The sequence below is a fragment of the Chionomys nivalis genome, chromosome 7 (assembly GCF_950005125.1).
Source record: "Chionomys nivalis chromosome 7, mChiNiv1.1, whole genome shotgun sequence".
NCBI classification, from domain to species: Eukaryota; Metazoa; Chordata; class Mammalia; order Rodentia; family Cricetidae; genus Chionomys; species Chionomys nivalis.
In genome coordinates, this window is record NC_080092.1 from 78,373,831 (window position 1) to 78,399,854 (window position 26,024).

At 53.0% G+C, this 26,024-nt stretch overlaps 4 protein-coding genes across 5 annotated transcripts; 3 read left to right on the forward strand and 1 right to left on the reverse strand.

Moving 5' to 3' along the window:
- Positions 1-652: 652 nt before the first annotated feature.
- Positions 653-1,820, forward strand: Tcap (titin-cap). The gene is made up of 2 exons (XM_057775862.1): positions 653-808; positions 1,002-1,820. Exons 1-2 carry the CDS (start codon positions 699-701, stop codon positions 1,393-1,395), a joined length of 504 nt encoding a protein of 167 aa, XP_057631845.1. The 5' UTR covers positions 653-698; the 3' UTR covers positions 1,396-1,820.
- Positions 1,821-3,495: 1,675 nt separating this feature from the next.
- Pnmt (phenylethanolamine N-methyltransferase) lies at positions 3,496-5,039 on the forward strand. The gene is made up of 3 exons (XM_057773963.1): positions 3,496-3,700; positions 4,293-4,500; positions 4,595-5,039. The coding sequence occupies exons 1-3, from the start codon at positions 3,496-3,498 to the stop codon at positions 5,037-5,039; spliced, it is 858 nt and encodes a 285-aa protein (XP_057629946.1).
- A 1,238-nt stretch (positions 5,040-6,277) lies between these two features.
- Positions 6,278-17,632, reverse strand: Pgap3 (post-GPI attachment to proteins phospholipase 3). Of its 2 annotated transcripts, XM_057775079.1 has the most exons (8): positions 17,403-17,632; positions 16,112-16,209; positions 15,096-15,248; positions 9,318-9,380; positions 8,719-8,780; positions 8,299-8,435; positions 7,913-8,117; positions 6,278-7,748 (listed from the first exon to the last, which is right to left on the reverse strand). In XM_057775079.1, exons 1-8 carry the CDS (start codon positions 17,581-17,583, stop codon positions 7,685-7,687), a joined length of 963 nt encoding a protein of 320 aa, XP_057631062.1. In that variant the 5' UTR covers positions 17,584-17,632; the 3' UTR covers positions 6,278-7,684. The 2 variants fall into 2 exon arrangements, with proteins under 2 accessions (XP_057631062.1, XP_057631063.1); XM_057775080.1 differs by lacking the exon at positions 15,096-15,248.
- Positions 17,633-24,450: 6,818 nt separating this feature from the next.
- LOC130878429 (HIG1 domain family member 1A, mitochondrial-like) lies at positions 24,451-24,873 on the forward strand. The gene has a single exon (XM_057776397.1). It carries the CDS (start codon positions 24,498-24,500, stop codon positions 24,777-24,779), a length of 282 nt encoding a protein of 93 aa, XP_057632380.1. The 5' UTR covers positions 24,451-24,497; the 3' UTR covers positions 24,780-24,873.
- Positions 24,874-26,024: the final 1,151 nt, after the last annotated feature.

Below are 26,024 nucleotides of genomic sequence, written 5' to 3' on the forward strand. Positions count from 1 at the left end.
ACCTGCCTCCTACACCCTGACCTGTGACCCTTAGGAGACGACTTCTCTAACCGCTGATCCTAGAGAATGAACTCACACAGAGATTCCTACCCAGGGGTCTCAGGTGTGGCAATTGTGCCCCCTCCCCTGCTGGTATGTTGCTGGTTAGGAACCAGGTTTTGTGTAGACGCCTGAGGACGTGGTTACATGATCCTTCTAGTGAAGGGGCCTCACTAAGGTACGCGTGCCCTTGAGCCCAGGAAGGGGAGGGCAGCCATGGGACAGAGTGAGGGGGGCATCAATTCCTGCTTCTCCTGTTCTGTTTACAGGCAAGCTGCTGTCCTTCCTGGGCAAGGGGAAGCAGGCAGGGCAGAGGACCGTGCCAAGGTGGCACGAGGCTAGGCATGTGCCTGGGCTGAGATGGTATTTACAGAATGCCACATACCTGGAGGTGCCACTCTGAGGACCCCATACCCCACTGGAGCATCTTCCTTTCTTTAGAAGCTGACCTCTGACCCAGGAGCAGCCAGCTTCTAGGTACCCCAACCCCCACCCTGGACTCAGAGCCCCCCTCCACCAGTGAGTCTTGGCTCTGCTTATAGCATCTGACGCCAGAGGGGCTGAAAATAGTCCCTGGAAGAGGGGGAGCAGTGGGAGAAGGGGGGCTATTTAAAGGGCTCCGGAAGAGCCAGGCCTAGCAGAGGGAGCAAGAAGGGATCATGGCCACTTCAGAGCTGAGCTGCCAAGTGTCTGAGGAGAACCAGGAACGCCGGGAAGCCTTCTGGGCTGAGTGGAAAGATCTGACTCTGTCAACCAGGCCGGAAGAGGGGTGAGTGTGACGGATCACCTGGAAAGTCTGCCTTTGCTTCCCCAGAGCCCCTTATCCACACCAGAGTCTCAAGCCCTTCAGTTTCTGATGGCCCTCCCCTACCCCAGAAACCTGGCCATCCAGGGAGATTCCAGTTAGCCTGAGACCCGAACAGCCACCCTCAGGAGTTCACTACCCTTCTCTCTACTTTCAGATGCTCCCTACATGAGGAAGATACTCAGAGACATGAAACCTACCACAGACAGGGACAGTGTCAGGCCGTGGTGCAACGCTCGCCCTGGCTGGTGATGCGCCTGGGCATCCTAGGCCGTGGGCTGCAGGAATACCAGCTGCCATACCAGCGGGTGCTGCCGCTGCCCATCTTCACCCCCACCAAGGTGGGAGCTGCCAAGGAGGAGCGCGAGGAGACCCCCATCCAGCTGCGGGAGCTGCTGGCACTGGAGACAGCCCTGGGCGGCCAGTGCGTGGAGCGCCAGGACGTGGCTGAGATCACCAAGCAGCTTCCCCCCGTGGTACCTGTCAGCAAACCCGGGGCCCTGCGGCGTACCCTGTCTAGATCCATGTCTCAGGAAGCTCAGAGAGGCTGAGACGGACTCCGGCTCCACCGTGTCTGCCTGGGGCTGGGCCCTTCCTGGCTAGGACCATGGAGGAGAGCTGCTTGCTGGCCATGGCCGCTTTGTAGTTTGCCCAGAGGTGGGGGCTATGGGAGGAGGGAGCCAGAGGCCAGGATGCCTAGGTGTCCTGAGTTCCCAAAGGAAGGGGAGCAAAGATGGTGGACCCTAGATGTGGAGAGCTGAGTACCCTCAGCCCCAGAAGAAGGGACAAGAGATACTGACAAGGGCGAGAGGCCCCTGGTAACAGACCTGTCCAGTTACAGAAACGGAGTAGGACAAAAAAGGGATCTGGAATGTCCTGGGAAGGAATCTTGAAGACTAGAGGGAGGGGGATGTGAAGAGGGCAGGAGCAGGGCAGGCCCCCAGCACCCTCTGTTAGCACTGCAATAAATGCTCAACCATGTTCCAGGCTTCTCTCTTTCTTTGTGGTTGGGGATGAGCATTGGCGGCTCCCAGGCACTTCTGGGAACAGCCATGCATTTGAGCTAAATACGGCACAGCCAGAGGATATACTCCATGCTTAGGGGTGGGGTGCAGGGGAAGAGCTATAAACAGGGTAACTGGCCCCCCTTCCTGTGTCACTGCCCAGTCCTGGCTTTTGTGTCCACTCCCTGGCACTGGAGAGTACCTAGCAGGCCAGCTGGCATCAGGGTTTGTTTAAATGATATCTGTGGAGGATATGGAAGGGACTGGCACAGAGACTGCCCTTGGCTGTGCCTTGGGATGTGGATGGGGTCAGTGACCCACAGGCCTGTCAGTTGTAGATCCAGACGGAATCAGTCCTTGGCAGGCACCGGGTGCCCTACCCTCCCGGGTGCCCCACCCTCCCCGGCCTGGGTGGGAGGACAGGATCAGGTTCCTGCCTGTAACCCCTGCAGCTGTTACTCTGATGCATGTCCCATCCTGGGTGTCAGGCCAACAAGGAGACTGTCCCCTTGGAATAAGGAAGGAGCGCAGAGGAGGACTGGATAGAAAGACCAGGGCTATCTTAGCAGAGACCGGTATCCTACCCACCCTGGAAGGGCGCAGGGCTCATCCAGAGGGTTCCTCTTTGGGGAGATGGAAGATGCTGTTGGCAGGGTGGTGTGCCCTTCTGAGCAGATGAGAGGGAAGAGTGGAAGTTTGTGTGCCAGGTCCCTGGAGCACCAAGCAAAACCTGCGGGCCAGGCCCTGCCAGCTCCCTAGTAGGGACAGGAGTGCTGACTGGGGAGAAGTGTCAGGGACCAGTATCCTTGGAATGCCAAAAGCGCGCCGTGTGTCCCTCTAGTGGCCGTGGTAGTACCAAGAATGCGCTCAGTACTCTTTGTTCTTACCTGAGTCCGGTGTCCCTGGTGTGGCAGGAACATCCTGAACCGGCTGTGCTTGAGCCCCAGATAAGCAACGGACAGCCCCAGAGGCCCGCAGGGGATGCCCCGCTGTTCTGCCTGCTAAGAGCATTAGCCCTGCTCACCTCTTATCTCCGTTACCATCGGATGCTCAGGGCAGAGAGACCTGTTCAGGAGCTCCCCCGGGCCACCAAGACAGAGGCCAGAACAGAGTGTCCTTTCTGGAGAATAGATAGAGTTGGGATCCAGGCCTGGAGGAAGGGATGGCATTATTAAGGGGGATTTATAAGGGGTGCCCCAAGAGAGGGGAGGGGGTTTGGAGGAGGACACTGGGACTGGGAACATGGGCTATCCAAACCTTGGGAAAGAAAATGGATGCAATTCTGAGCAAAAGAGCAAAAGGCTGGAGAAGAGCTGGGATGCCTGGCAGGGGTTCTGGAATTGAGGTTGGGGTGCAGGGAGCACTGGAAGGGGTGAGCAGGGGAAGAAGGTATGGGCGGAGGGCTGATGAGTGTTAGGTGCAGAGGTAGGGTGGAGCAGAGAGGGAGCTATCTATGTTCCAGAAGGTGCCCCTACACCCCTACGTGTCTGTTTCTCCAGACACTAACAGAGATGGATGGGGTGACAGAGACGTAGTGGCCCCGAGCGCCTCATCCCTCTTCCGCCGCCTCTGCAACAGAGGGGTGGGGGGCAGTGGTAGATAAAGGGATGGCGAGGCAAGCAGGGGATAGGCGGCCCTAACAGAAGCATGAGCGGTGGCACAGATCCGAACCACGCTGCAGAGATGGCCTCTGATTCGGACCCTGCCCGGGCAGCTGTCGCCTCGGCTTACCAGCGCTTCGAGCCCCGCGCCTACCTCCGCAACAACTACGCTCCTCCTCGTGGAGACCTGAGTAGCCCTGATGGCGTCGGGCCTTGGAAGCTGCGCTGCATGGCGCAAACCTTTGCCACGGGTGAGCGCTGGAAACTGAGGCAGGAGAGAGCAGAAGTCATGAGGGGGAAAAAAGGGAGAGAGAGGGAAACAAGAATGCACACTAGATGGGGACCAAGAAGCAAGCCTATAGGTTGCTAGCTTGTGCGAGCAAGAGCAAGCAAGTCAGCCAGGCTCCGTGGTGGCGACCGCCTACAGTCTCAGCTACCAGGAAAGCTGAGGCTGGAGGACGGCTTGAGCCACGGAATTGGAGGCTTGACTAGGCAATTTAGACTCCTTTTCTTTCGAGGGGAAGGTGCTTAGGTTTGAGAGACAGGCAGGGAGGGGTGCAGGAGAGACACTGAGATGAATGGAGTCTGAGGCAGAGGTTGGAGACTATGGAGAGAAAGGTTGGGTGTCTCGGAATCTTCCGACTTGATCTTCACTAAACTTAGCTTTTGAGTGGCGGATCCGGAGATAGAGGAGCCACGCTGGCCCCAGGAGAACCTGATTTCTGTGTCCGTCCAAACTTGTTCCCGGCACTCACACTACCCAGAAGGGCTAGGAGAGCATGGGAGGGGAAAGATGGCTGAGGCAGGGACCACCTGGAACCCCCTTCTCTCTGCTTCACCCAGGTGAGGTGTCTGGACAGGCCCTCATCGACATTGGGTCAGGCCCCACCGTATACCAGCTACTCAGTGCCTGTGCCCACTTTGAGGACATCACCATGACAGATTTCTTGGAGGTCAACCGGCAGGAGCTGGGACTCTGGCTTCGGGAGGAACCAGGAGCCTTCGACTGGAGTGCGTACAGCCAGCATGCTTGCCTCATCGAGGGCAAGGGGTGAGAGCTGGGCTAGAAGCTTCCTGTGGTGTGTGGTTGGTTGGGGGTGGAGGGCAGCAGAGGGGCTGAGCCCTGTCTTGTGTCCCCTGTACAGCGAGTCCTGGCAGGAGAAGGAACGCCAGCTCCGAGCGAGGGTGAAGCGAGTCCTGCCCATTGATGTACACCAGCCCCAGCCCCTGGGTCCTTCAAGCCTGGCACCCCTGCCTGCGGATGCCCTGGTCTCCGCCTTCTGCCTAGAGGCTGTGAGCCCAGATCTTGCCAGCTTCCAGCGGGCTCTGCAGCACATCACCACACTGCTGAGGCCAGGGGGTCATCTCCTCCTCATCGGAGCCCTAGAGGAGTCATGGTACCTTGCTGGGGAGGCCAGGTTGTCTGTAGTACCAGTGTCAGAGGAGGAGGTGAGGGAGGCCCTGGTTCTTGGTGGTTATGAGGTACGAAACCTTCGTACCTACATCATGCCTGCCCATCTCCGCACGGGTGTAGATGACGTCAAGGGTGTCTTCTTTGCCTGGGCTCAGAAGACGGGGGTGCAGGAGTGAGGGCCCTACATGCCGGGTGTCCTGTGCCTCCCAAATTCTGTATTACCTGAAGTGGTACCTAATAAAGCAACGGTCCCCAAATTCTGTATTACCTGAAGTGGTACCTAAAAAAGCAACGGTCCCCAAATTCTGTATTACCTGAAGCGGTACCTAATAAAGCAACGGTCCCCAAATTCTGTATTACCTGAAGCGGTACCTAATAAAGCAACGGTCCCCAAATTCTGTATTACCTGAAGCGGTACCTAATAAAGCAATGGTCCCCAAATTCTGTATTACCTGAAGCGGTACCTAATAAAGCAACGGTCCCCAAATTCTGTATTACCTGAAGCGGTACCTAATAAAGCAACGGTCCCCAAATTCTGTATTACCTGAAGTGGTACCTAATAAAGCAACGGTCCCCTGCTTGCCAGCGCTGTTTGTGGTGCTCCTAGGAGCCAAGAGTAGGCAGAGGCCTCTGAGACTGAGGAGGATCCAATCCTAGCTTTTCTTTTTTCCCTGGAAGCCTCCATGAAGGCTTCTTTCTGTACCACCCATTCGCCCCACCCCAAGTTCAGGCCAAGTTCAGGAGGGCACAAGCGGCCCCTGCTGCATGCCAGGCCCTTGTGTGGTTCTAGTGGCCAGTCACTCTGCCTCAGCTCAGTAGCCAGTCCTGCCAGCTTGTCCCTAGAGTGAAGCTAGAGAGCTTGTCCCTAGAGTGAAGCTAGAGAGCCTGAGTAAGAAGAGCCGCAGCCGGGGAGCCAGGAGACCAGATGATGTGTAAAGTCCAGACACAAATACAGGTCAAGAAACAAGAAGTCAAGAGCTAGAGGTGCTAGCTCCCCACCACCACCACCAGCACACACACACACACACAAACGCACGCATGTACACACACACATGCGCATGCACGCACGCATGTATACACACACACACGCACGCACGCACACACGCATGTACATGCACACACAGTGGCCCGGGGCTCTCCTGGGCTCCATGCTACCCTCACTTCCATACACCCAGGTAGAGATATGTCACTGGCCACCAATGTCTCCTTCTCTCCTGCCCACTTTATTTATTTTGGATTTTTTTTGAGACAGTTTCTCCGTAGCTTTTTTGGTTCCTGTCCTGGAACTAGCTCTTGTAGACCAGGCTGGCCTCGAACTCACAGAGATCCGCCTGCCTCTGCCTCCCAAGTGCTGGGTTCCACCCACTTTATACACAGAGGAGCAGAACCAGGGTGAGGCCAGAAATTGGTTTATTACACACGTCCTTTATTGTCTTTGGCCTTAAAATTGTTCTTAGTATCAAAAAATCCTGATAAGACTGTCCGAGTACCTGAGCTGGAGCCCTGGCTCAGCTACCCTCCCCACAATGAGAGGGCAGGGGATAGAGGCCGGGCCCAGTCACAGATTGCCTTCCTGATGGACTGGTTCAGGATGCAGGCTGTATGGGCCCTGCTTGCCCTGGGCTTACCCTGGGAGAGCAAGCTCCCCTATGGAGGGCAGAGACCCCATACAGACACAAGCTCCACACCCTCTTTCCCCTTTGCCTGATGCCCCCAAAGTCCAGGCTGTGACCAGGGGCTCCAGCAGGAGCTGGAGTGGGAGGCACACCATGCCAAGGGAGAGAGGAGCCAAGGGGGACACTTTGTCCCTTCCTTGCTCTGCCCTCCAGGGGCTAGTTCTGCAGGGTGCTCTCAAGACATGCACCGGGGGTGGGGGCTGTGATTTGGAGTGGAAGTGGAGGGCAAAGGGGTCCTGGGTGGCATTCACACTCACTGCACCCAACAGGTCATGTGCACATACTAGCAGCTGGCAGGACTTGGGGTCTTGGGGAGACTTGGACTCAAATGGCTGCTGGTGATGGCTTGGTTCCCCCATTCCACTCGCGCCTCCTACGAGTGTTCATCTCATGTTCATCTCATGTTCATCTCAGACACGCCTTCCCCAAGCCACCCTCACCTACCTGCCTCCTGAGCACACAGTCACTCTCTACACTAAGTGAAGGCCCACGATGCCCCATTGCTGCCAAACTCAGCTCCTTGACTATCTCTGCGCCTAGCTTGGTCCACATCCCTCTATGTGTGAATGTGCCCACTCCCAACCAGAACGGAAGCCAGGGTTCTAATCCTGAGTCCCCTGGGGTCTTGGCTCTGAAAAAACATCTGGTGCAAGAGGCGGGGTGAAAGCCCCTCCTTGGTACCAGCCCCCCCGCAGCTCAGTTCTGCAGACCCACGAAGAAATCTGGGCAGCCGAAGAGCAGGCCTCCAGTGCCACCTAGTGGCTCCCTGACAAAAAGAGACCCCAATGTACACCAAAGGCCTGTGGGTGTGGCGCTTAGGGGTAAGTGGCCCTACGTGGGGTGGTACTATCAGGGTGAGCGATGTGGAGAAAGGAGTGGGCTGAAGAGACAGAAGCAGCACTTCTCTCTGGAGACCTCAACACCTGTTCCCAGTTCAGCCCCAGGCACAGCTGGGCTGCCTACTTCCTGTCCCAGACGCGAGGAGGCCCTGGCTGCGAAAGCTAGCTAGGGGAGGGTGGCTCTATGATTCCAAGCCTATACCCCACATGTTCAAGTTCAAGAAGCTAAAAGGAGAAAACAGTCATCTCAAGGGGGAGAAGGGAGGAGAAACGGGAGCAAGGCAGGTGTGTCCCTTCCGAGCATCTTTAGTCTAGCTTGAACTTGGCTTCAGATTCCTTCAGCAGGTACAGACTGTCATCTTCCAGAAACCTGTGGGTGTGGAGATGACCCCAATGAGGCAGTCACCCAGCTCTGAGAACCCCCCCAGACAGTGGAGTGACAGCAGGCAAGTGGGAAGGCCGAGTGGGCACAGGGAGCCCCAGTCTGCCCTAGGGTGCAGAGGAGGAAACCCCGAGGCAGGGGGTGGCACTCACCTGAAGAAGAGGATGTGGAGAGGGATGGTGCTGATGTGCCAGATGGCGTGGGCGTCCAGGACCCAGAAGAGGGGCGGGAAGTCGAGCAGCTCCAGCAGGGACAGCGCCTGCAGCAGCAGCACCACCACCACACACCTGCGCGTGTGCGGCAGGCGCCGGCGGTTCCGTAGGCACCAGGCCAGCCACCAGGCCAGGTTCACCAGGCCTGGGGGCCAGGAACACCAGAGGTCCACTCACTGGTCATCCTCCTTGACTCTAGCTGCCTCGCCCCGACTCCACCCACCACCAGCCTGCCATCTCAACTCCTCCCTGCCCTCAAGAGTCTCTCCAGAACATCCCCCAAGGAGCCACGTCCTGCCCACCCACAGTTCTGCAAGGGGCCTCACCTATGGCCACATTGGCCATCATGTTGTAGCCGTAGTCGAAGCGGACGAGGCTCAGGTAAGAGATATGCGCTGACAGCAGCAGCAGCAGCAGGGCGCCGAAGGCACTGGCCACTGACGGGTGCTGCAGTCCCACGGTCCTGTCCCACCACCCAGAGCAGCTCAGACAGTGGCTGGTTGGCTATCCCCAGAGCCATGTTCCTTCAACTACCCCCTCGCCCAAAGGGGTGAGGGCTTGCTGAAGCCACTGTCCTTCCCTGCCCCCACCAAACCAACGGTTTCCCAGAAACCAAGAGCCACAAGGAGAAGCCAGATCCCTTCTGTCCCTGGCACCCCCACCCAAGACAGCCCTGCAGAAATGTGAGAAGCCCAAGGAAGAAGCTCTGGACAGTTCCCTCTCTGCCCATAGCCCCCAGGGCTCACCTGACACAGCACAGGTAAATAGAGTACAGGATGACAGCCGAGGCGCAGAAGTAGTCCATCTTCTGTGGGTAGGGAAAGCCAAGAGGGCCAGGTGAGGGAGCGGAACATAGCACAAGGCAGGCCCACAGAAGAGCCACAGGGATGAGGCAGTGAGGGACAGGGTCTAGGCTTGCAATCTGCAGGAGCCCCGTCTTGCATCCCCTCTGCCTATGGCTGCTTCGCTGTGTCCACATTATAAAACGTTCTACATGGCCCAGCAGTGAGACATTCATGGCTTTGAGAAGGGCCTCACTATGAAGGCACACCATGGAATTCAAAATGTCATGTCATTTGGGGTGTGATAGACATGAACTCCAGTCCTGATCACATTAGCTGGGTGACCCACGGAAAACGACTTCATCTCTCCCAGGCTCAGTGGCCTTAGAGATCAGGAAATCAATGACAAAACTCTCCTGGTATGATCCAGGTAAGACTCCACGAGCTGCCAGGTTTGGGCTAGCAGGCTCTGCAGATGGAGCTGTCTTCACTCTAAGGAGCCTGCTCTGCCCTCTCCTGGGCTCCCCTGGGACTGTACCATGCAGGGGCTGGGAGGAGCTCACCTCTGTGAGGTCAGTGTCCCTGGTATGGAAGACCGTGGACCAGAACCAAGCATTGAGGGACACCTGAGGAAGGAGAGGTCAGTCAGCATGCTGCCCAAGGTGGAGGAGATCTGTGGAGCTCTGCTGGGGCAAAGAGTACATCCTGTGCCTCAAGCCCTCTGAACAAACCCAGGCCTCACTCCCGCCCAGCCGGTCCCCACAGGATTTCCCAGAAACTGTAAACTGCCACCCAAACCCCCCAGGCCAAAGGAGCTGCAGTCCACAGGTTCTAGCCTGGCTCAGCAACCAGTCCTGGCAGAGTCTAGTTCCCAAATTACCCAATCTCTAAGACAACAGCCCCCAGGGCCCTGCCTCCTCCCCCACTGCCAGGTGATGACAACCCCAGCCCAGCCCAGGGGAGCCTGTGACCTCAGCTTCTGGGGGCGGGAATGAGGTGGGTGGGTGGGTGGGGGGGCTTGAGCTAGCTTGGGGTGTGTCTGGAGCAGCAGCAATCCTGGGAGGGAGAGGAAGCAGATCCCACTGCAGCCAGCCTCTGAGGAAGACTGTGGCCAACTTAGCCCAGCTTCCTCCTGGCTGGGCCAGCCTAACCCGCTGGGCCAGTCGCTGCTCCAGAGAGTTGGGAGGAGAATGGGCAGGGCTGAGGAGGCTGCAGTGGAATGGCTCAGGGGAATGCTGGGGGCCCTCTTCCTGGAACAGCAGAGCCTGGGACTTGCACACACACACACCATCCTGTGGGAGTCGCGGCTGGCACTTTCTTCGAGGCCTAAGTCCATAGCAGAGGCCCAGGTTACTGAGAGAAGGGCGGGCTATGGCGGAGACAGAAACCTGTGGCCCCTAGTCACAAAGGGAAAAGCAGGGCCTGGGCTGTCATACCCGGAAGGTGGACAGAGATGCCTGCCAGACAGGCCTGGAAGAGCTGCCCACTTGGGGACCATAACAAATGGTCAGTCAGGGGCCACAGGAGCAGGTCAGGAAGCCAGCCTGTAGGGTCCCGCAAGGAGGGGCACATGCTACTGGGAGTTGAGAGTGACAGAGAGGGCAGGGTGGAGTCAGGCAGGGCTTGGAGGCAGGCAGGCGGGTACTCCTGATGCTGGGTTCTGGCCTGGGAGACCTCTGCCCCCCCCCCACCCCCCCCCCCCCCCGCCCACTACGAAGCCTGGCTCTCTCTCCAGCCAGTCCCACACAATGCCTTCTACTTAAAGAGGGCTACCTGAGGAATGTCCTCTGCAGCCTTGACAAGGCTCTGAGGTGTGCCTCGTGGTGGGTAGGCCTCCTCTGCTGGCCCTTTCCTCAGACTTGGGAGGCGGCTTTACCATGGGTGCCTGCCTGGCTGTGCCTCAGCCTGCTATGGAACCGGAGAGGGGAGGTCACAGCCCGTGTCCCAAACCAGGTTTGGTCACTCATCCTTAATAAATGGACTTACCAACGTGGTCACACTGAATAGATCTCCTTTTTCTGTTTTCCAATACTCATCTGGCTTTTGAGGTTGGCTTATGAAGGATGAGTGGCCAAACCTGACTTGGGACACAGGCTGTGGCCCCCAAAGTTCAGAGCATGTATAGGGCCCCTCTCCTCAAGTGGGGCAGGCCTGAATGGCCCTCACGTCCTCCTTCACATGGCCTGTGGTGAGCTGGGTCAGTGTGGGGAGAGGAGGGACCCCGGGCTGGAGACAGGACCCAGGCCATCACAAGGCTCAGCACGCCAGGTGCAGGGACATCTTAGAGAGAGGAGGGGAAGGCAACAGGCGCTGGCAGCCAGCCAGGTCTTCTTGTCGCCCACAGCAGGAAGGGGGAGGAGACAAGAGGGTGGATCTAAGTGGCAGTTGGAACACTGGAAGAAGAGGGTGGAGGTGCACTGGGCCAGGCCTTAGGCCCACACACAGGTGGGGGCGGCTGGGTTCTTCATCCCTTGCCTCCCAGGGGCCATCAACTTACGGAGTCCTATTTGAAGCCTGGACTCTGCACCCTGGGGACATCCCTCTCTTAAGGAGTGTCCCATGAAGGGTGGGGTCTTTCGGATCCTTTCTTTAGACTCAAGACTCAAGGCAGTGTCATTAAGAACACAGAGAGGCTTTAAGCTCTGGTCTCAGGCAGCATTTCCTGTGTGTCCCCGTGCAAACTGTCTGATTCCCACTACACTACATTTTTACGGCCACTGCTTGGTACACAGGTGTCCCAGGAACCCTGATTTCCTTCATCAGGTCCCCCAGGCTCACCCCACCACTTCCCTTCATTTGACCTCAACTTCTCTTTCCTCAAGAGCCACCAAGTTCAAGGTCAAACCATGGAGCTCCAGGAGCCCTGGATCCCTGGGTGCAGACAGTTTAGCTATGGGAAAAGTCCCTCTTTGTGTTCCCAAGCCACCGTCCCGTGAGTGCGGTCCCAGCAGGTGCTGTTTCTCTTCAGAGCTTGTAGTCAGACAGGAGTAGAGGACAGATGGGCAGGGAGGGGATGGGCAGGCCCCATGCACAACTGCTCTGCACTCCTCGGTTGCAGTGTGGTGGGCGGGACCAGCAGGGTAGGTGGGAATTCCCTGTAAACACTGGGATGGGAGGGCCAGAGTGGCAACAGTGGCAGGAATGAAGGGGCAGGAAGGCTGCGGGAGGGGACAGGAGGCTGCTTCAAGTCTGCTGGCAAATACACAGACAGACAAAAATATCAGCCTTGACACTGGATGGATGCCAGAGAGCCAGATCTGTCAGGAATTTGACCCCAGTGTTAAGCCCCAGTGCTCGGAGCTGTCATTGACACCATCACGGTGGGGACAAGTGGATCTTTAAATAGCTTGGTGTCTCAGAAGTGGGGGAGGCAGAATGTTAAATATGATGTCTGCTACCACCCTGTCCCCTCCCCAGGGCCACAGTCCAGAAGGACAAGACTGCCTCGGGTTCACTCTGAGGGGAGGCGGGGCTCTTTCCCATCATCACAGAAGGATTCCCGGGTTTAGATGAAGGCACCTGTGCCAAGCTTGACGACCCGAGTTTCAGGACCTATACAGTAGGAGCGTATCAGTTCCCGAGTTACTGTCTGACCTCCACATCAGGCCGATGCGCGTGCATTGCATGCACACAAACAAAAATAAATATTTAATTTTTTTTTCATTTCTGAACGTTGTTTGCTTCAAGGCTTTTGTCACAGCTGGGAAGTCCTTCCTGAGCTCTGGCCACCCTTCTGTACAGCTCCAGCCTATCTCCTGTCGCTTTCTCAACAGAGATTTAAAATCAGCCCGTGCCGTTTCATCTCCTTCTACATGTGAGGATCTTTCTGCTGGACAAAGGTGTGGGGAATTGGTTCGGTCTCCTAGCTTTGGCACAGGGCCAGGCCCCGCACTCCAGGAAGTCAAAGGGCTACAGCATACACAACTCAGGCGGGTTCCCCAGCCCTTCCAGGTACCTGCCCAGGTTGCACCTGGGTCGAAATAGCAAGGCAGGGGATGCCTTCCCGTGCTGAAGTTTCAGGGACTCCACTGAGGGCCAGGGTTATCGGAGAATAGACACCCCTGGCCCATGACAGGACTGGAGCTGGCAAAGGGCCCTGCCATCCACACCCCAGCACAAATGAGGGCCACACTTGTTCCAGAAGCCCCGGCCCAGGACAAAGTCCACCGCCACGCCCTCTGGGGAGAAACACAAGGCGCAGTGGCAAGTGTGAAATCCAGACCAGAATAAGCGCAGCGGTGCCTGCCTACCACAGCAACGCCTAGCCGCTCACAGGGAGGGCGAACACTGACAGCCAACCTGGGCTATACAGTGAGACCATGTCTCAGCAAAGCAAAATCTAAACCATCTGACCAGAGCAGACCCTGTGTCCCTGGAGACCCCATAAAGGCAAGAAGGGGTCCCCACAACCTTGGCATCTGTCCCTACCGGAGGACGGGTGTTTATTCCAGCGAGCACTCAGACCCTGCCGCCCAGCAGTGCAGTACCAGAAGCTAGCCCTGTCTTCTCTACTTGCTGACTTCTTAGCTGTTATCTGAGGCCAAGCCCTGTGTGCTTGAGTCTTACTCAGAGAGCACAGGTATACGACAAGGATCCCACGAGGAAACGCTGGTCAAATGCTGGGGACAAGCCCAGCACCACAAACACATGGCTTTCCTCCATAGCGCTCGCTGTCCCAGAGCTGACTATGTAGCCCAGGCTAGCCTTGGACTCATGCTGCATCCAGCTGTACCTTCAGCTTCCAAATTTAAAAAAAAACTGCTTTGTTTTGTTTTTGATTTTTCAAGACAGGGTTTCTCTATGTAGCCCTGGCTGTCCTGGAACTCACTCTGTAGACCAGGCTGTCCTCAAACTCAGAGATTCACCTGCCTCTGCCTCCTGAGTGCTAGGACTAAAGACCACTATGTCTTGCAAGAAAACAAAAATGCCGGGCGGTGGTGGCGCACGCCTTTAATCCCAGCACTTGGGAGGCAGAGGCAGGTGGATCTCTGTGAGTTCGAGACCAGCCTGGTCTACAAGAGCTAGTTCCAGGACAGGCTCCAAAACCACAGAGAAACCTTGTCTCGAAAAACCAAAAAAAAGAAAACAAAAATAAGATAGGGTCTCAAATATGCAGCCTATGGTGACATTGAACTCAAAGTTCTTCTGCTTCTGGGATTACAGGCACGGTCACTCTGCCCAACTGTCCCAAACTCTTTCTTCCGTCCCTTTTCTCCCTTTCTTTCGCTGTTGTTCCATAGCCCTTAGTAGTTATGATTACCATAGATCTACCTCCTCCCGGGTTCAACTCAGCCTGTGCCTCTCAGCACACCTGTGCTATCAGCTGTGGTCAGAGTCTTCCAGCCACCAGATCCAGGAGCCAGCTTCTCTCCTTGTCCTGCCCTGGGACTCCTGGCTTTTCTAGCCTGCAGCTGCCCCTGACCCTTTGCTGTCTTTACTCTTTCTGTCCTCTGTCTAGAAGACTCCCCTGCTCTCCTCATGTTTACGCAGACACCTCCAATCCTCGCGTCTGTCTCATATTCTGGGAAGCCTTCCCTTGTTGCCCTGTGGGGACCCAGCCCCACCACACGCCCTAAGGCTCCTCCCCTCTTCTGTGTTTCTTCGAGGCTGTACTTTGACATCCATCCAGTACAAGAGGGCAAGGACCTGTGTGTGTTTACATGTTTGGGGCCTCCAGCACCCAGTAAGTGCTCAGCACGCAACAGGTGTCCAGTGGGCGCAAATGGAGGCTCTTATGGCAGGAAGGTGGGTGGGTGAAGATTTCTTTCCCCTCAGGCCTGTCAGAGAAGCTCTGCCCCCCAGATACCCATCGCAGCTTCTTACTGTCACCCAGTGCTCCTCTGTACTCAGGTCCACATTTCTCCAGTGATCCCAGGCCCTGGATTCTAGTTCCTCAGACCAGCCACACCGATGAGGCTGAGAACTTTTTCCTATTCAGGTGGACCCACCTGGGTTCTCCAAGGAGAAACCAGGATCAGGCTGAGCACTGATAAGATGTCTGGGCCAGAACAAAAGACACATCAATCTTCCAGAGCGGTCTTGGAAAGACCAGAAGTTCTAGCATGATCCCTACGATTCATTTCCCATCCGTGTTAGCAAACCACCCAGTTGAATCTTTTTGTAGTTTCCTCACTTAGGGAAAAAATGTGCGACCTCCCTCCTTCCCAAGAAGACCGGCCTGGTAACAACGAAGGTGTAGCACCTTCCATATCCGCTGTGCCTGACTACCACACACGTTAGCCCTGTAAAAGAGAGACGCTCGTCTCGAGAAGCCCATCAGTGGGGATGGAAGGGATCCTCAGCTCAGAACAGGGTGTGCAGAGTCCTGCCAGGCTACCTACCCAAGCGAAGGCCATGCAGGTATGGTACATGGGGGAGGAGGCTGGCACAGAGGCGCGGTAGCGGCACAGCATCACCAGGCTGGCTAGGCCATTGAGCAGCGAGGCCACAGCGGAAGCTGGCTCTTGGATGAACAGGAACCGGGAGAAGGGCCACTGCAAAAGGAGCATAGGGAGGAGGCCTGAGGGGAGGGGAGGCAGCCTCTCGCTGCCCTGGCCAGCCTTTCCCTGACAGCTCATCACCAGCTCTCCAGCTGGTTCCAAAGCCTTACATTCTCTCCAGTCAAGGAGAATCTCTCCAGAAGTCCCTGGCTAAGACTGGACTCTTATCCTGGCCAGCAGGCACTGCACTGAGAGCCTGATTCTGGGGACAGCAGACAGACCAGGTGAAACCATACAGATCTAGGTCCCATCTGTCCTCGGCTACTTTCCATAGCCCCCCAAGTGCCTGATTACTTTGTGCTAAACTGCGATGAGTAATTCCAGCCCAGGGGCCAAAACGAGATAACACTGGGTCAAAAGGCACCGAGAAGCTGGCCAATCTAAGGGGTATTTCTGATGATCTGATTCCTATTGGAGAAGCTATGGGAAAAACACCTTAATCGGGGTCAGGGGTTATCCCAGTCAGCCATGAGAAGCTCAGCACTGGGGACAGAGATCTCGTTTGTGTTTGTTGTTTTGGAGAGAGGATCTAACTATGACCCTGTATGTATGTAGCCTTGGCAGTCTACATAGACCAGGCAGGCCTCAAACTCTAGAGATCCATCTGCCTCTGCCTCCCAAGTTCTGGTATTAAAGGTGTGCACCATCACACTTGACTTGAGACACTGGCATTATGACTCTAAATTCAGGAGCAGGGCACACTGGCAGGCACCACTGGGAAAAGCAAGAGCCTTCTGGGCACGAGTACCTGTCCATCCCTCCCTCCCTGTGATTCCCCACCTCTGACTGCTGAGACAGCAGGGGCCACTTGGGAGCTGAAGGCCATTGGTACGCACCTTCCTGCCTCTCTAACTCACCTTGCCGTGGAACTGGGGCACTCTGTGGCCCTCCTGAAGGTAGAGGCCAACAGTGAACCACATGCACTCGTACTTGCAGTCATCCCGACATGTCCAGCCTGAAACGGACAGAAAGAGCTAGCGCTGTCGTAGCTTAGGGAGGCATAGGCAGCCTGGTGCAGCCCACACATGGATGGAGGCCAAGAGGACCTGAAGGCTGGAGAGAGCCAGAGGAAATCCCCAAAATCTTACTTCCCATTTGGACAGAGAAGAGAGGGCAGTGTAGACACAAGGAGAAGGAGGGGGCGGAGAATTTTGGCAGTGGTAGCAAAGCAAATAGTTTCTTCCCCCTTTACCCAAGATGGAGCTCTTGGCATTGAGGGGACAGACCCCTCTATGGGGACCTGGGTTTATACTTCTCCATTCTGAATCCAGGGAGGAGCCCTTGGTGCCTTCCCACCTCCTGTGAAAATACAGCTCAGACCCTTCACCCCGGACTCCTTGGGTTCCAAGCTGCCTTGACTCCCCTATTACCACTGCTCCGCACATCAGGCTCCCTGCTCTCTGCGCAAAGCAAGCTGCTTCGTGTACCCAAATCTGCTCAGAGCCTCCAAGCTCCCTGTCCCCTCTTTCTGGAACGGAAAGGGTAGCAGTGAAGATGAGCTGTTGGTCAAACAGGTCAGAACTGGAAATTCTGCTTTACCACTTTATAGACTGTGTGACCCTGTCTGAGTGTTCCCACCTGTAAAATAGATTGGGGCACTATCTGAATGGGTTGTGGCGAAAGTCAACTGACCTGCCAGGACGCCTGTCAAGTGTGGGTGCCCAATATGTAGGTTCACATCCATTCTCTCCTCTTTAAATTGTTTCGCGGTGATCCCTGCCTCCACCCCTTGAAGCGGACTCCATTCCTTCCTGTTCCAATTGCATATAGTGCCTTAATGTACGGGTCTATTAGGGTTCAAACCATTGTGTCTTTGTGAAGGATCCTATTCACCGGCTTGCGGGGGAAGGGGAGGCTATAAACCCGGAAGGGCAGGCTCCTGGTCTGCAGCCTGTGTTATTTCAGGTCTTGCACGCCATGTTTAACAAGTAGTGGTTTGAATAAATATAAAGAAGCCACTTGGAAGCTCGGGCAGGCTGATGAGACTCCCCCCTACACACACACACACTCACTCACTCAGGAGGTTCCACACCTTAATATTCGTGAGAGAACCCATTTGGAAACTGAGGTTCTGAGATTTCAGAGTAGGGCACAATAGGCGGGGCTAAAGCCAATGGGCGGAGCTTACCCAAGGAGGGTGGGGCTTACCAGCTAGGCTCATGTAGATTGGCTGGAGGGAGCGGAAGTGCTTCAGTGCGTCCCCCGAACAGTTCCGTTCCTCGCACTGGAGCACGCAGTCGCGGTATACCGGCTCGCGGTCGCCCTGGGAGCCCCACGCAAGCCCCACTGCCGCGGTTAGCAGCAGCAGCCGCGCTGTTTGCTCGGCCATCCTGTCACTCTGCCGGGCCGCCGAGGGAGGAGCTTGGGAGTGTGCGAAGCCCCACTTCCGTAACAACCGGAAGTACCTTGTTCACCGTTGCACCCTTCGCTGACGACCGCCCACTTTAAATGAAAATTCCCGGATTTCAGTGGGCGGGGATCCCCGCCTCTAACCTGCTGTGTACTCTTAACGCAGCATTCAAGGGGTAGGGTGGTGTGTATTTGGGAGCAAATTAGTTATTTTTCTCACTTCTGTCTCCACGGTCTCTTTGTTTCAAGCGGGTCCCTTCTGTCACCAGCCCTCTTAGATTCCAGTTTCCAAATGTTCTGGGGTTTCCACCTCCATTTCTTGTGCCATCATCTTGATTAAAGAAACTACCGTTAAAGTAGCTGCAGAACTTCTTCCTCTTTTTTTTTTTTTTTTTTTTTTTTGGTTTTTCGAGACAGGGTTTCTCTGTGGTTTTGGAGCCTGTCCTGGAACTAGCTCTTGTAGACCAGGCTGGTCTCGAACTCACAGAGATCCGCCTGCCTCTGCCTCCCGAGTGCTGGGATTAAAGGCGTGCGCCACCACCGCCCGGCTCAGAACTTCTTTAATAGGTGTCCCTGACCCTACTTTGATCTCCTTCAGTAGGCATTCCTATTACTGTGATAAAGATCATGACTAAAAGCAACTTGGGAAGGAAAGGGCTTGTCCTATAGAACCCCGTCACAGCCAGGGCGGGAACCTGGAGGTAAGAACTGAAGTGGAGGCCACGAAGGAGTGCTGCTTTCTGGTTTGCTTATAGCACCCGGTACCACTTGACCAAGGTTGGCACCGCCCACAATGGCATGGCCCCTCCCATATCAACTAATGATCAAGAGAGTGTCCCCCACAGCCTTTCCTTCAGGCCAAAATCTGATGGAGGCATTTATTTTCTCAACTGAGGTTCCCTTTTCCCAGATGACCCTAACTTATGTCAAGCTGACAAAAGCAAAACAAAACCCTCAAAAAGACTAATCACAGCTCCATTTTCTAAAATTCAAAATCGACCCATTACTTTCTTTCTTAAAATTCTTTACTAACTCCTCAACCCTGCATGACCTGACCTGCTGGTCTCCACTCCATTGCTCCAGCTCCACTTCAAAGGTCCACATCTCTGGAGCCGAGCCTCCTGCCCTTTTCTGGTTTATATAATGTCATTGGTCCTTTTGCTTTTGCTCGTTTTTCTGTTATCAATTGAAGGCCATCTGCTGAGAGTGATCATTAATATGGACAGGGCTAATACACAGTGGCATGTCTTTCCTGTAAGGCACGGATCCCTTTCTTATAAGACATGGATCCCTTTCCTGCCCTGTTCACCTTTGGCACTAAAGTAGGACTTTGGCTTCATGTGAGACACTTGGAGAATCTTTTCCTATTTTTTTAGTGAATGAACACCTTAAAAGTGTCTGGCCGGGCGGTGGTGGCGCACGCCTTTAATCCCAGCACTCGGGAGGCAGAGGCAGGCGGATCTCTGTAAGTTCGAGGCCAGCCTGGTCTACAAAGGGAGTTCCAGGAAAGGCTCCAAAGCTACAGAGAAACCCTGTCTCGAAAAACCAAAAAAAAAAAAAAAAAAAAAAGTGTCTGGATGAGCCAGTCAAGTGGCTGGCTCAGTGAGTGAAAGTATTTAAGTCACAATCTTGGTAACCTGGGTGGGATCCTCAAAACTCGAACAGTGGGAGGAGAGAGCCAGCTCCACAAAGTTGTCCTCTGACGTCCACGTGTGTGCTGTAGTGCGCACGCCTGAGCGCACATACACTGTGCACTCACATATGCACAGCAACAACAATAATAAATGATGGCTCAGAAGTTAACAATGAGTACCACTCTCGCAGAGGACGGAAGCTCAGGTCCCAGCATCCACACATGGCAGCTCACACCATTTGTAACTCCAGCTCAAGGGGATCTGATGACTTTTCTGGCCTCTGAGGGCACTGCCCTTGTGTGCACATACCCTGATACAAACACTTGGGAATTGGATGCTTGCTTCCATGACCCCCATCACTGCCCAACCAACAGCACCCAAGTCTCACTGCAGTTTTGAAGTCATATAACCAAATGCTGCCGCCGCCTCCCATTCTTTTCCTTCATGGTCTTTCCCTTATACCCTGGAAAGGGAACTGAGGTTGGAGGGTAGGATTTAAAGTTGATGAAGATGAGGCATGGAATTCACAAGAAGTTTCATGGGATTACTTTCATTCACCCAGCAAACAGCTCGGGGATGCATCATTCATCCTGTATTTTCTGTGAATGACATGTCTGTCTTCCATTTAAATATCACATAAATAATGTCCTTGAAGTTGACCATCCAGTTGATAGGGATAAGGAGATTACTGCTTTTTGAGGGATAAAGTCTCAATGCATAGCCCAGGGTGGCTTCCAAATTGGAATCCTCCTGCCTCTGACTCCTAAATACTGGGAGTATAGGCATGTGCCACCTCAGTTCACTCCGGGAAATTGAAATGAGAAAACAAGCCAGATGCAGTCACACACGCCTTAAATCCCAGCACTCAAAGGGCAGAGGCAGGTGGATCTCTATGAGTTCCAGGCTAGCCAGGGTTACTTTGAGAGAAAACAGATAAAAAAACCACAAAGACAAACACGCATGCACACACCCTCTAAAACAAAACAAAATGAAAAAAATCCAACAAGCAAAAACAAAATGAAAAAGCAGCCATGTAGTCCCCAGTAGCTGATGGAGAACACAATCAAATTCTAATATAACCTTGGATCTGACAACCAGACCTTTAACGATGTATTTTTTTATTTGGTCTTTATTATTCTGGGGATGTATCTTTTATAACAATCCAGGTGAAGACGGGGCATTAGGATGAAAGAAGATGAAATTCTGACAAGAGAAAGAGAAAAGCTTCTCCTGTTGAGTAAACTAAACTTTTAGCTTCCAGCCAGTAGTGGTGGCTCATGCCTGGTCTGCAGAATGAGTTCCAGGACAGCCAGGAAAAACAAAACGTTTAGTTTCCCTTTATTTTTTGTGGCTAGGTATGGTAGCACACACCTACAATTCCAAAATCGGGGCATAGGGATAGAAGGATTAGAAGTTCAAGGCCTGCCTCAATTACATAGAAAGGTCAGGGCTAGCCTGGGCTAAATGAGACCTTTTTTTTAAAAAAAAAAAAAATGACAGCACTTGGGAGGCAGAGGCAGGTGGATCTCTGTGAGTTCGAGACCAGCCTGGTCTACAGAGCTAGTTCCAGGACAGGCTCCAAAACCACAGAGAAACCCTGTCTCGAAAAACCAAAAAAAAAAAAAAAAAAAAAAAAAAAAAAAAAAAAAAAAAAAAAAAAGAGTCTATTAGGCAGTCACTCTAGTACTGAACTACATTTCTTGCCTTCTAGGTTCTTATTCTATATAAGACATCAAAATGTGGCAAATTCCACATTTAATTATAATTCAATAACATAGTTGAATTGCTCTTAATAATTGAAATATTGTTATATTTATATATATTTAATAAAATATTATTGTTTAGTCCATGCAGTGACCAATGCCTATAATTTCAGCACTTGGGTAGTGGAGGCAGGAGGATCATGAGTTCTAGGCAACCCTGGACTAAACAAGACTCTGTCTCAAAAAACAAAGATGGGTCTGGAGAGCTAGCTCAGAGGTTACAAGGATTGGTTGCCCACGTGAAAGTTAGAAACGGAGATTTAAAAAGCAAAGGCAGGGCCAGCAAGATAGTTCTTGCCACCAAGCCTAATGGCTTGACTTCCATCCCTGGAATCTACTTGGTGGAAGGAGAGAATCAGCTCCCACAAATTACCCTCTGACCTCAAGGCACAAGCTGTGGTGTACCGGTACCCTCACCACACACACAGAATCCTGGGGAATATTAGTTTAAGATGTGCTGCATTCGTTTATGCTGTGGAATATTTGTTTGATGGCGCAAAGACGTGTGGCATTTGTTTAGCTCTGTGAAGCTGTGTTACTTTGCCTACCTAAACCACCTGATTGATCTAATAAAGAGCTGAATGGCCAATAGCTAGGCAGAGAAAGAATAGACGGGGCTGACAGGTAGAGAGAATAAATAGGAGGAGAGATCTAGGGAAGAGAGAAGCGGGAAAAGGAGAAAGAGAGGAGGACACCAAGGGGCCAGCCTCCCAGTAAGGAGGAAAGAAAGATATGTAGAAAAAGGAAGGTTAAAAAACCCAGAGGCAAAGTTAGTTAAACAGAAATGGATAATTTACATTAGGAAAGCTGTCTAGAGACAAGCCAAGCTAAGGCTGAGCATTCATGAGTAAGAATCAGTCTCCATGTATTTATTTGGGAGCTGGGTGGTGGGGCCCCAAAGAGTAAAAAAAAACTACTACCAACTGAATAAATAAATAGATGTAAAAAAAATTTCAAGAGAGAAAAAACCCTGGGGCTGGAGAGATGGCTCAGCGGTTAAGAGCACTGACAGTTCTTCCAAAGGTCCTGAGTTCAATTCCCAGCAACCACATGGTAGCTCACAACCATCTGTAATGAGGTCTGGTGCCCTTTTCTGGTCTGCAGGCATACACACAGACAGAATACTATATACATAATAAAATAAATAAATAAATAAATATTTTTTTTTAAAAAAAAAAGAGAGAGAAAACCCAAAACAAATAAAATTTCTGTTTATATTTCAGAGCTCAGTGAACATTTGTTTGGTTCCCCAGATTTTTTTTTTTTTTTTTTGGTTTTTCGAGACAGGGTTTCTCTGTGGTTTTGGAGCCTGTCCTGGAATGGTTCCCCAGATTTTTGCAGGACCCTAAATACCTATGCCTATGTGGCTGGCAGAAAAAAAATAATTCCAGTGGAGACTTGTGGTCTTTATACAGGTGGAAGGTCGTTGTTTGGACTGAGCACCTGTATAAGGCTCTGAGAAACCAGAGCAAGGCAACATGGAGTCACTCATGCTAAATGCTGCAACATCAAGCTGAGTATTTAGAGAAGCAGATAGACCCCAAAGTAGACCAGCTGCCACTAAAACGGAGGGTCCTGGTCTGCTTGAGTCAATGTAGTAAAGAATTCTCTGCTTTGATCCTTATGAAAGGAAGCAGAAGTGACCTGGGGGTGTAGGTGAATCACAGGCCGCTTGCTTAGTGTGCCCAAGGCCCTAGGGTTCAACCCTAGGACTAAGGAAAAGTGATTTGATGCTCATTTTCTCTTGTTCTGTTTCCTGGTGCCCACTTTACAGTCAGTGTTTTTCCTTTTATTCTGTTTGTCTGTTTCCTCTTTACAAGACCCACTGTTCCACTACCAGCGTGAGCCTGTGCTGTTTATGGAATGCAGACAGTCTATTTATGAATCATGAAAGAAAGCAAGTTAGATCTATGAGTGACTTTGTTGTTATTTTCTCTTTAATTTTTTTCTTTCCATTTTTTTTTTTTCGAGACAGGGTTTCTCTGTGGTTTTGGAGCCTGTCCTGGAACTAGCTCTTGTAGACCAGGCTGGTCTCGAACTCACAGAGATCCGCCTGCCTCTGCCTCCCAAGTGCTGGGATTAAAGGCGTGCGCCACCACTGCCCGGCCTCTTTAATTTTTTAAAATACTTTCTTTATTTGCGTGGGGGCGGGGGAATGAGTGCACATCCCATGGTATGTTGAGGTCAGAGGGTAACGTGTAGGATTTCCCTTCTTCAACCAGGTAGGTCCCAGGTCAGTTGACTCAGCTGGTCAGTCTTGGCAGCTTTACCCTCTGAGTCATCTCTCCCTGGGATTTTTGTCTGTTGGCAGCGTTTTGTCCCCTGGGACATTTCCTTGGTAACCTGGTGTCCCCTTTCTCAGGTTTTCAGCCTGGAGTCCCTTTCATATCGCCTTCTGTTAGCGTAACCTGCTTTCAAACTCGTCCTTGGTTTTCTGTGTGAGCCACAGACTGAAATTCACCTCTCTCTCGTTCAGTTTGGGTTTATTGAGCCCTCCAGTACGGCCACCATTGCACCAGTGAAGGGAGAAAAAGATGAAGAGGTTCCTTGTGGTGAGCAGAGTAAGCCCCGAGGCCAAGTGAATATGTAAGGAGCGGAGTTCTGAGGAAGCCTGTAGAGTTGACATGGCACAACAATGCCTCAGACCCGTGGGAAGTGGCAGACCCTTCCTCCCCACAAGCCTCAGAAGGATGGCCAAGCCTTTCTCCAGTCGAAATACTAGCGTTTACAAATGACTGAGCAGTGTGTGCAGTGGCCCTCCGCAAAGAAGCCTGCAGCCTGGGACTGCTCCCTACCGAGGCCTCTCCTGCACTGCATAACAGACATGCGGAGCTTCCTTTGATTGTTGTGCACATCCACTACCAGAGCAAGCACAGCCCACCTGATCCCAGCTTTTCCGTAGTGTGTCTGAGTGCCTGTCCTTTCTTCGGTCCCTCATACCCCAGTCAGGTTTCCAGGACCAAGTCATGTAGGACACAGTGGTTCCCAGCACTCGTTCAATCCTCAGCATTCCCTCTGCCCTCTAAAAGACTCTGCTCTGAGTCTAGGGAGGAGAAAGTCAGGGAAACTGTAGAGCGTCATGAGGGCTTGAGGCAAGCTGGCTGTATTCTTAGAGCAAACCCTGGGAAACGGCCCACAATAAGGACCCTTATTTATGGTGCCCAGGGCTGTGGAAACAGTGTCCAGCAAAACATGGTGCTCAGAGAAGGGAGACGAGTGAAGGCGCGCGTCAAACAAAACACTAAGGTAACCGCGCTGCTCCGCTAACAGCGTGCTGTGCGACCGCTCTGTAGAATAATTTGATTGGAATGCACACCCTGTCTGACCAAGCGTTTCCGCTCCTACGAATACCCACCCAAGTGGAAGGTGGAAGGCTAGGCGTGCTGGTGCCCCTGAAAGGAGGCGGAGGCAGGCAGATCTCTGAGAATTCAAAACCAGCCTAGACCGGCGGGACTGGAAGGGACGCCGCGTCTCTGAAGACTCTGGAAGAAATCACGATGTCGACCAACACGGACCTTTCCCTTTCTTCGTACGACGAAGGTCAGGGGTCTAAGTTTATTCGGAAAGCTAAGGAGACACCGTTTGTCCCCATTGGAATGGCAGGCTTTGCAGCAATTGTTGGGTACGGGCTATACAAACTGAAGAACCGGGGAAATACAAAGATGTCCATCCACTTGATCCACACGCGTGTGGCCGTCCAGGGCTTTGTTGTTGGAGCCATGACTCTCGGCATGGGCTATTCCATGTATGAGGAATTCTGGGCCAAGCCTAAGCCGTAGAAGACGAGCCGCCGCCTTGGACTGGGAAGTGCTTGCTTTACTTAGACGTCTCATATTGAGGTTACATGTTTGTCACAATAAATAACGTGGGTTTAGACAATGAAAAAAAAAAAAAAACCAGCCTAGTCTACAGGGCAGGTTCCAGACCAGTCAGCCAGAGCTACATAGCGAGATCCTGTCTCAAAAGGGGAGGGGAGGGGAGGGGAGAGAGGACTGAATATCTGTCAACAGACAATGAATTTCATCAACTGAGGTGATCTCGAAAATGGAATGTGAACTACAAAGTCATAGCAATGGGCTATAGGCGTTATGGACCGACATGCAAGACCGTCTTCACAATGAATTCACTAAGTAAAAACTGCAAAATGCACATGAGCACACCTATGCGTGTACATTGCTCAAGTGGAAGAGAAAGAAGAGCAGCTAGTATGTTCGTTACTTAAACAAGAATATCTGGCCAGGCGTGGGGGTTCAAGGAGGGTAAAAGTGTGTTCAAAGCCAATCTAGTTTACATAATGAGTTCTAGGCCAGGCACAGCTACATAGGGAAACTATCTCAAAAAACAAAATTAAGTCGGGCAGTGGTGGTACATGCCTTTAATCCCAGCACTCAGGAGGTAGAGGAAGGTGGATCTCTGTAAGTTCGGGGCCAGCCTGGTCTACAGAGAAAGTTCCAGGACAGCCAGGGCTACACAAAGAAACCCTGTCTCCAAACAAAACAAGATTTCAATTGCTTTTTACCCTGGCAACTTTCCCTCCATCACCAGTAGATCTAAGCCCTTGTCTTTGCTCCTTTGGGCCCTATTACCAGCCTCCTGGCTCCTACAATCCTTGACCAAATAGTTGTTCTGAAGCAGAAATCAGATCGTGGGTTTGCTCCAGGGCTTCCCACTGCCTGAAGCCCTCACCAGATCTGGTTGTCATCGTCTCAATCTACGCTACGTTTCTGTCTCCTAGGCAGCCTCACAGCCTTTCTGAGGCTAAACTCGCTCTTGCCCTGAGGCCTTTGCACTCCTGTTCCTCAGTCTACAACCATCTGTCCCCTAGGAGTTGAGCAGGGTTGCTTCTTCTTGGTCAGACAGGTTTCCAACCCACCCCCTCAAAAGGTGTTCTCTATGCCACCCCAAAGTAGGCGATCACATATTCAAGGTCTGCCCAGGCCCCAGAGTGAGGGCAAGGAATTTTATGAGATTCTGTCTCAGAATAAAAATAGAGAGTGGCTATTGCTCCCTGGTGGTGTCTGACT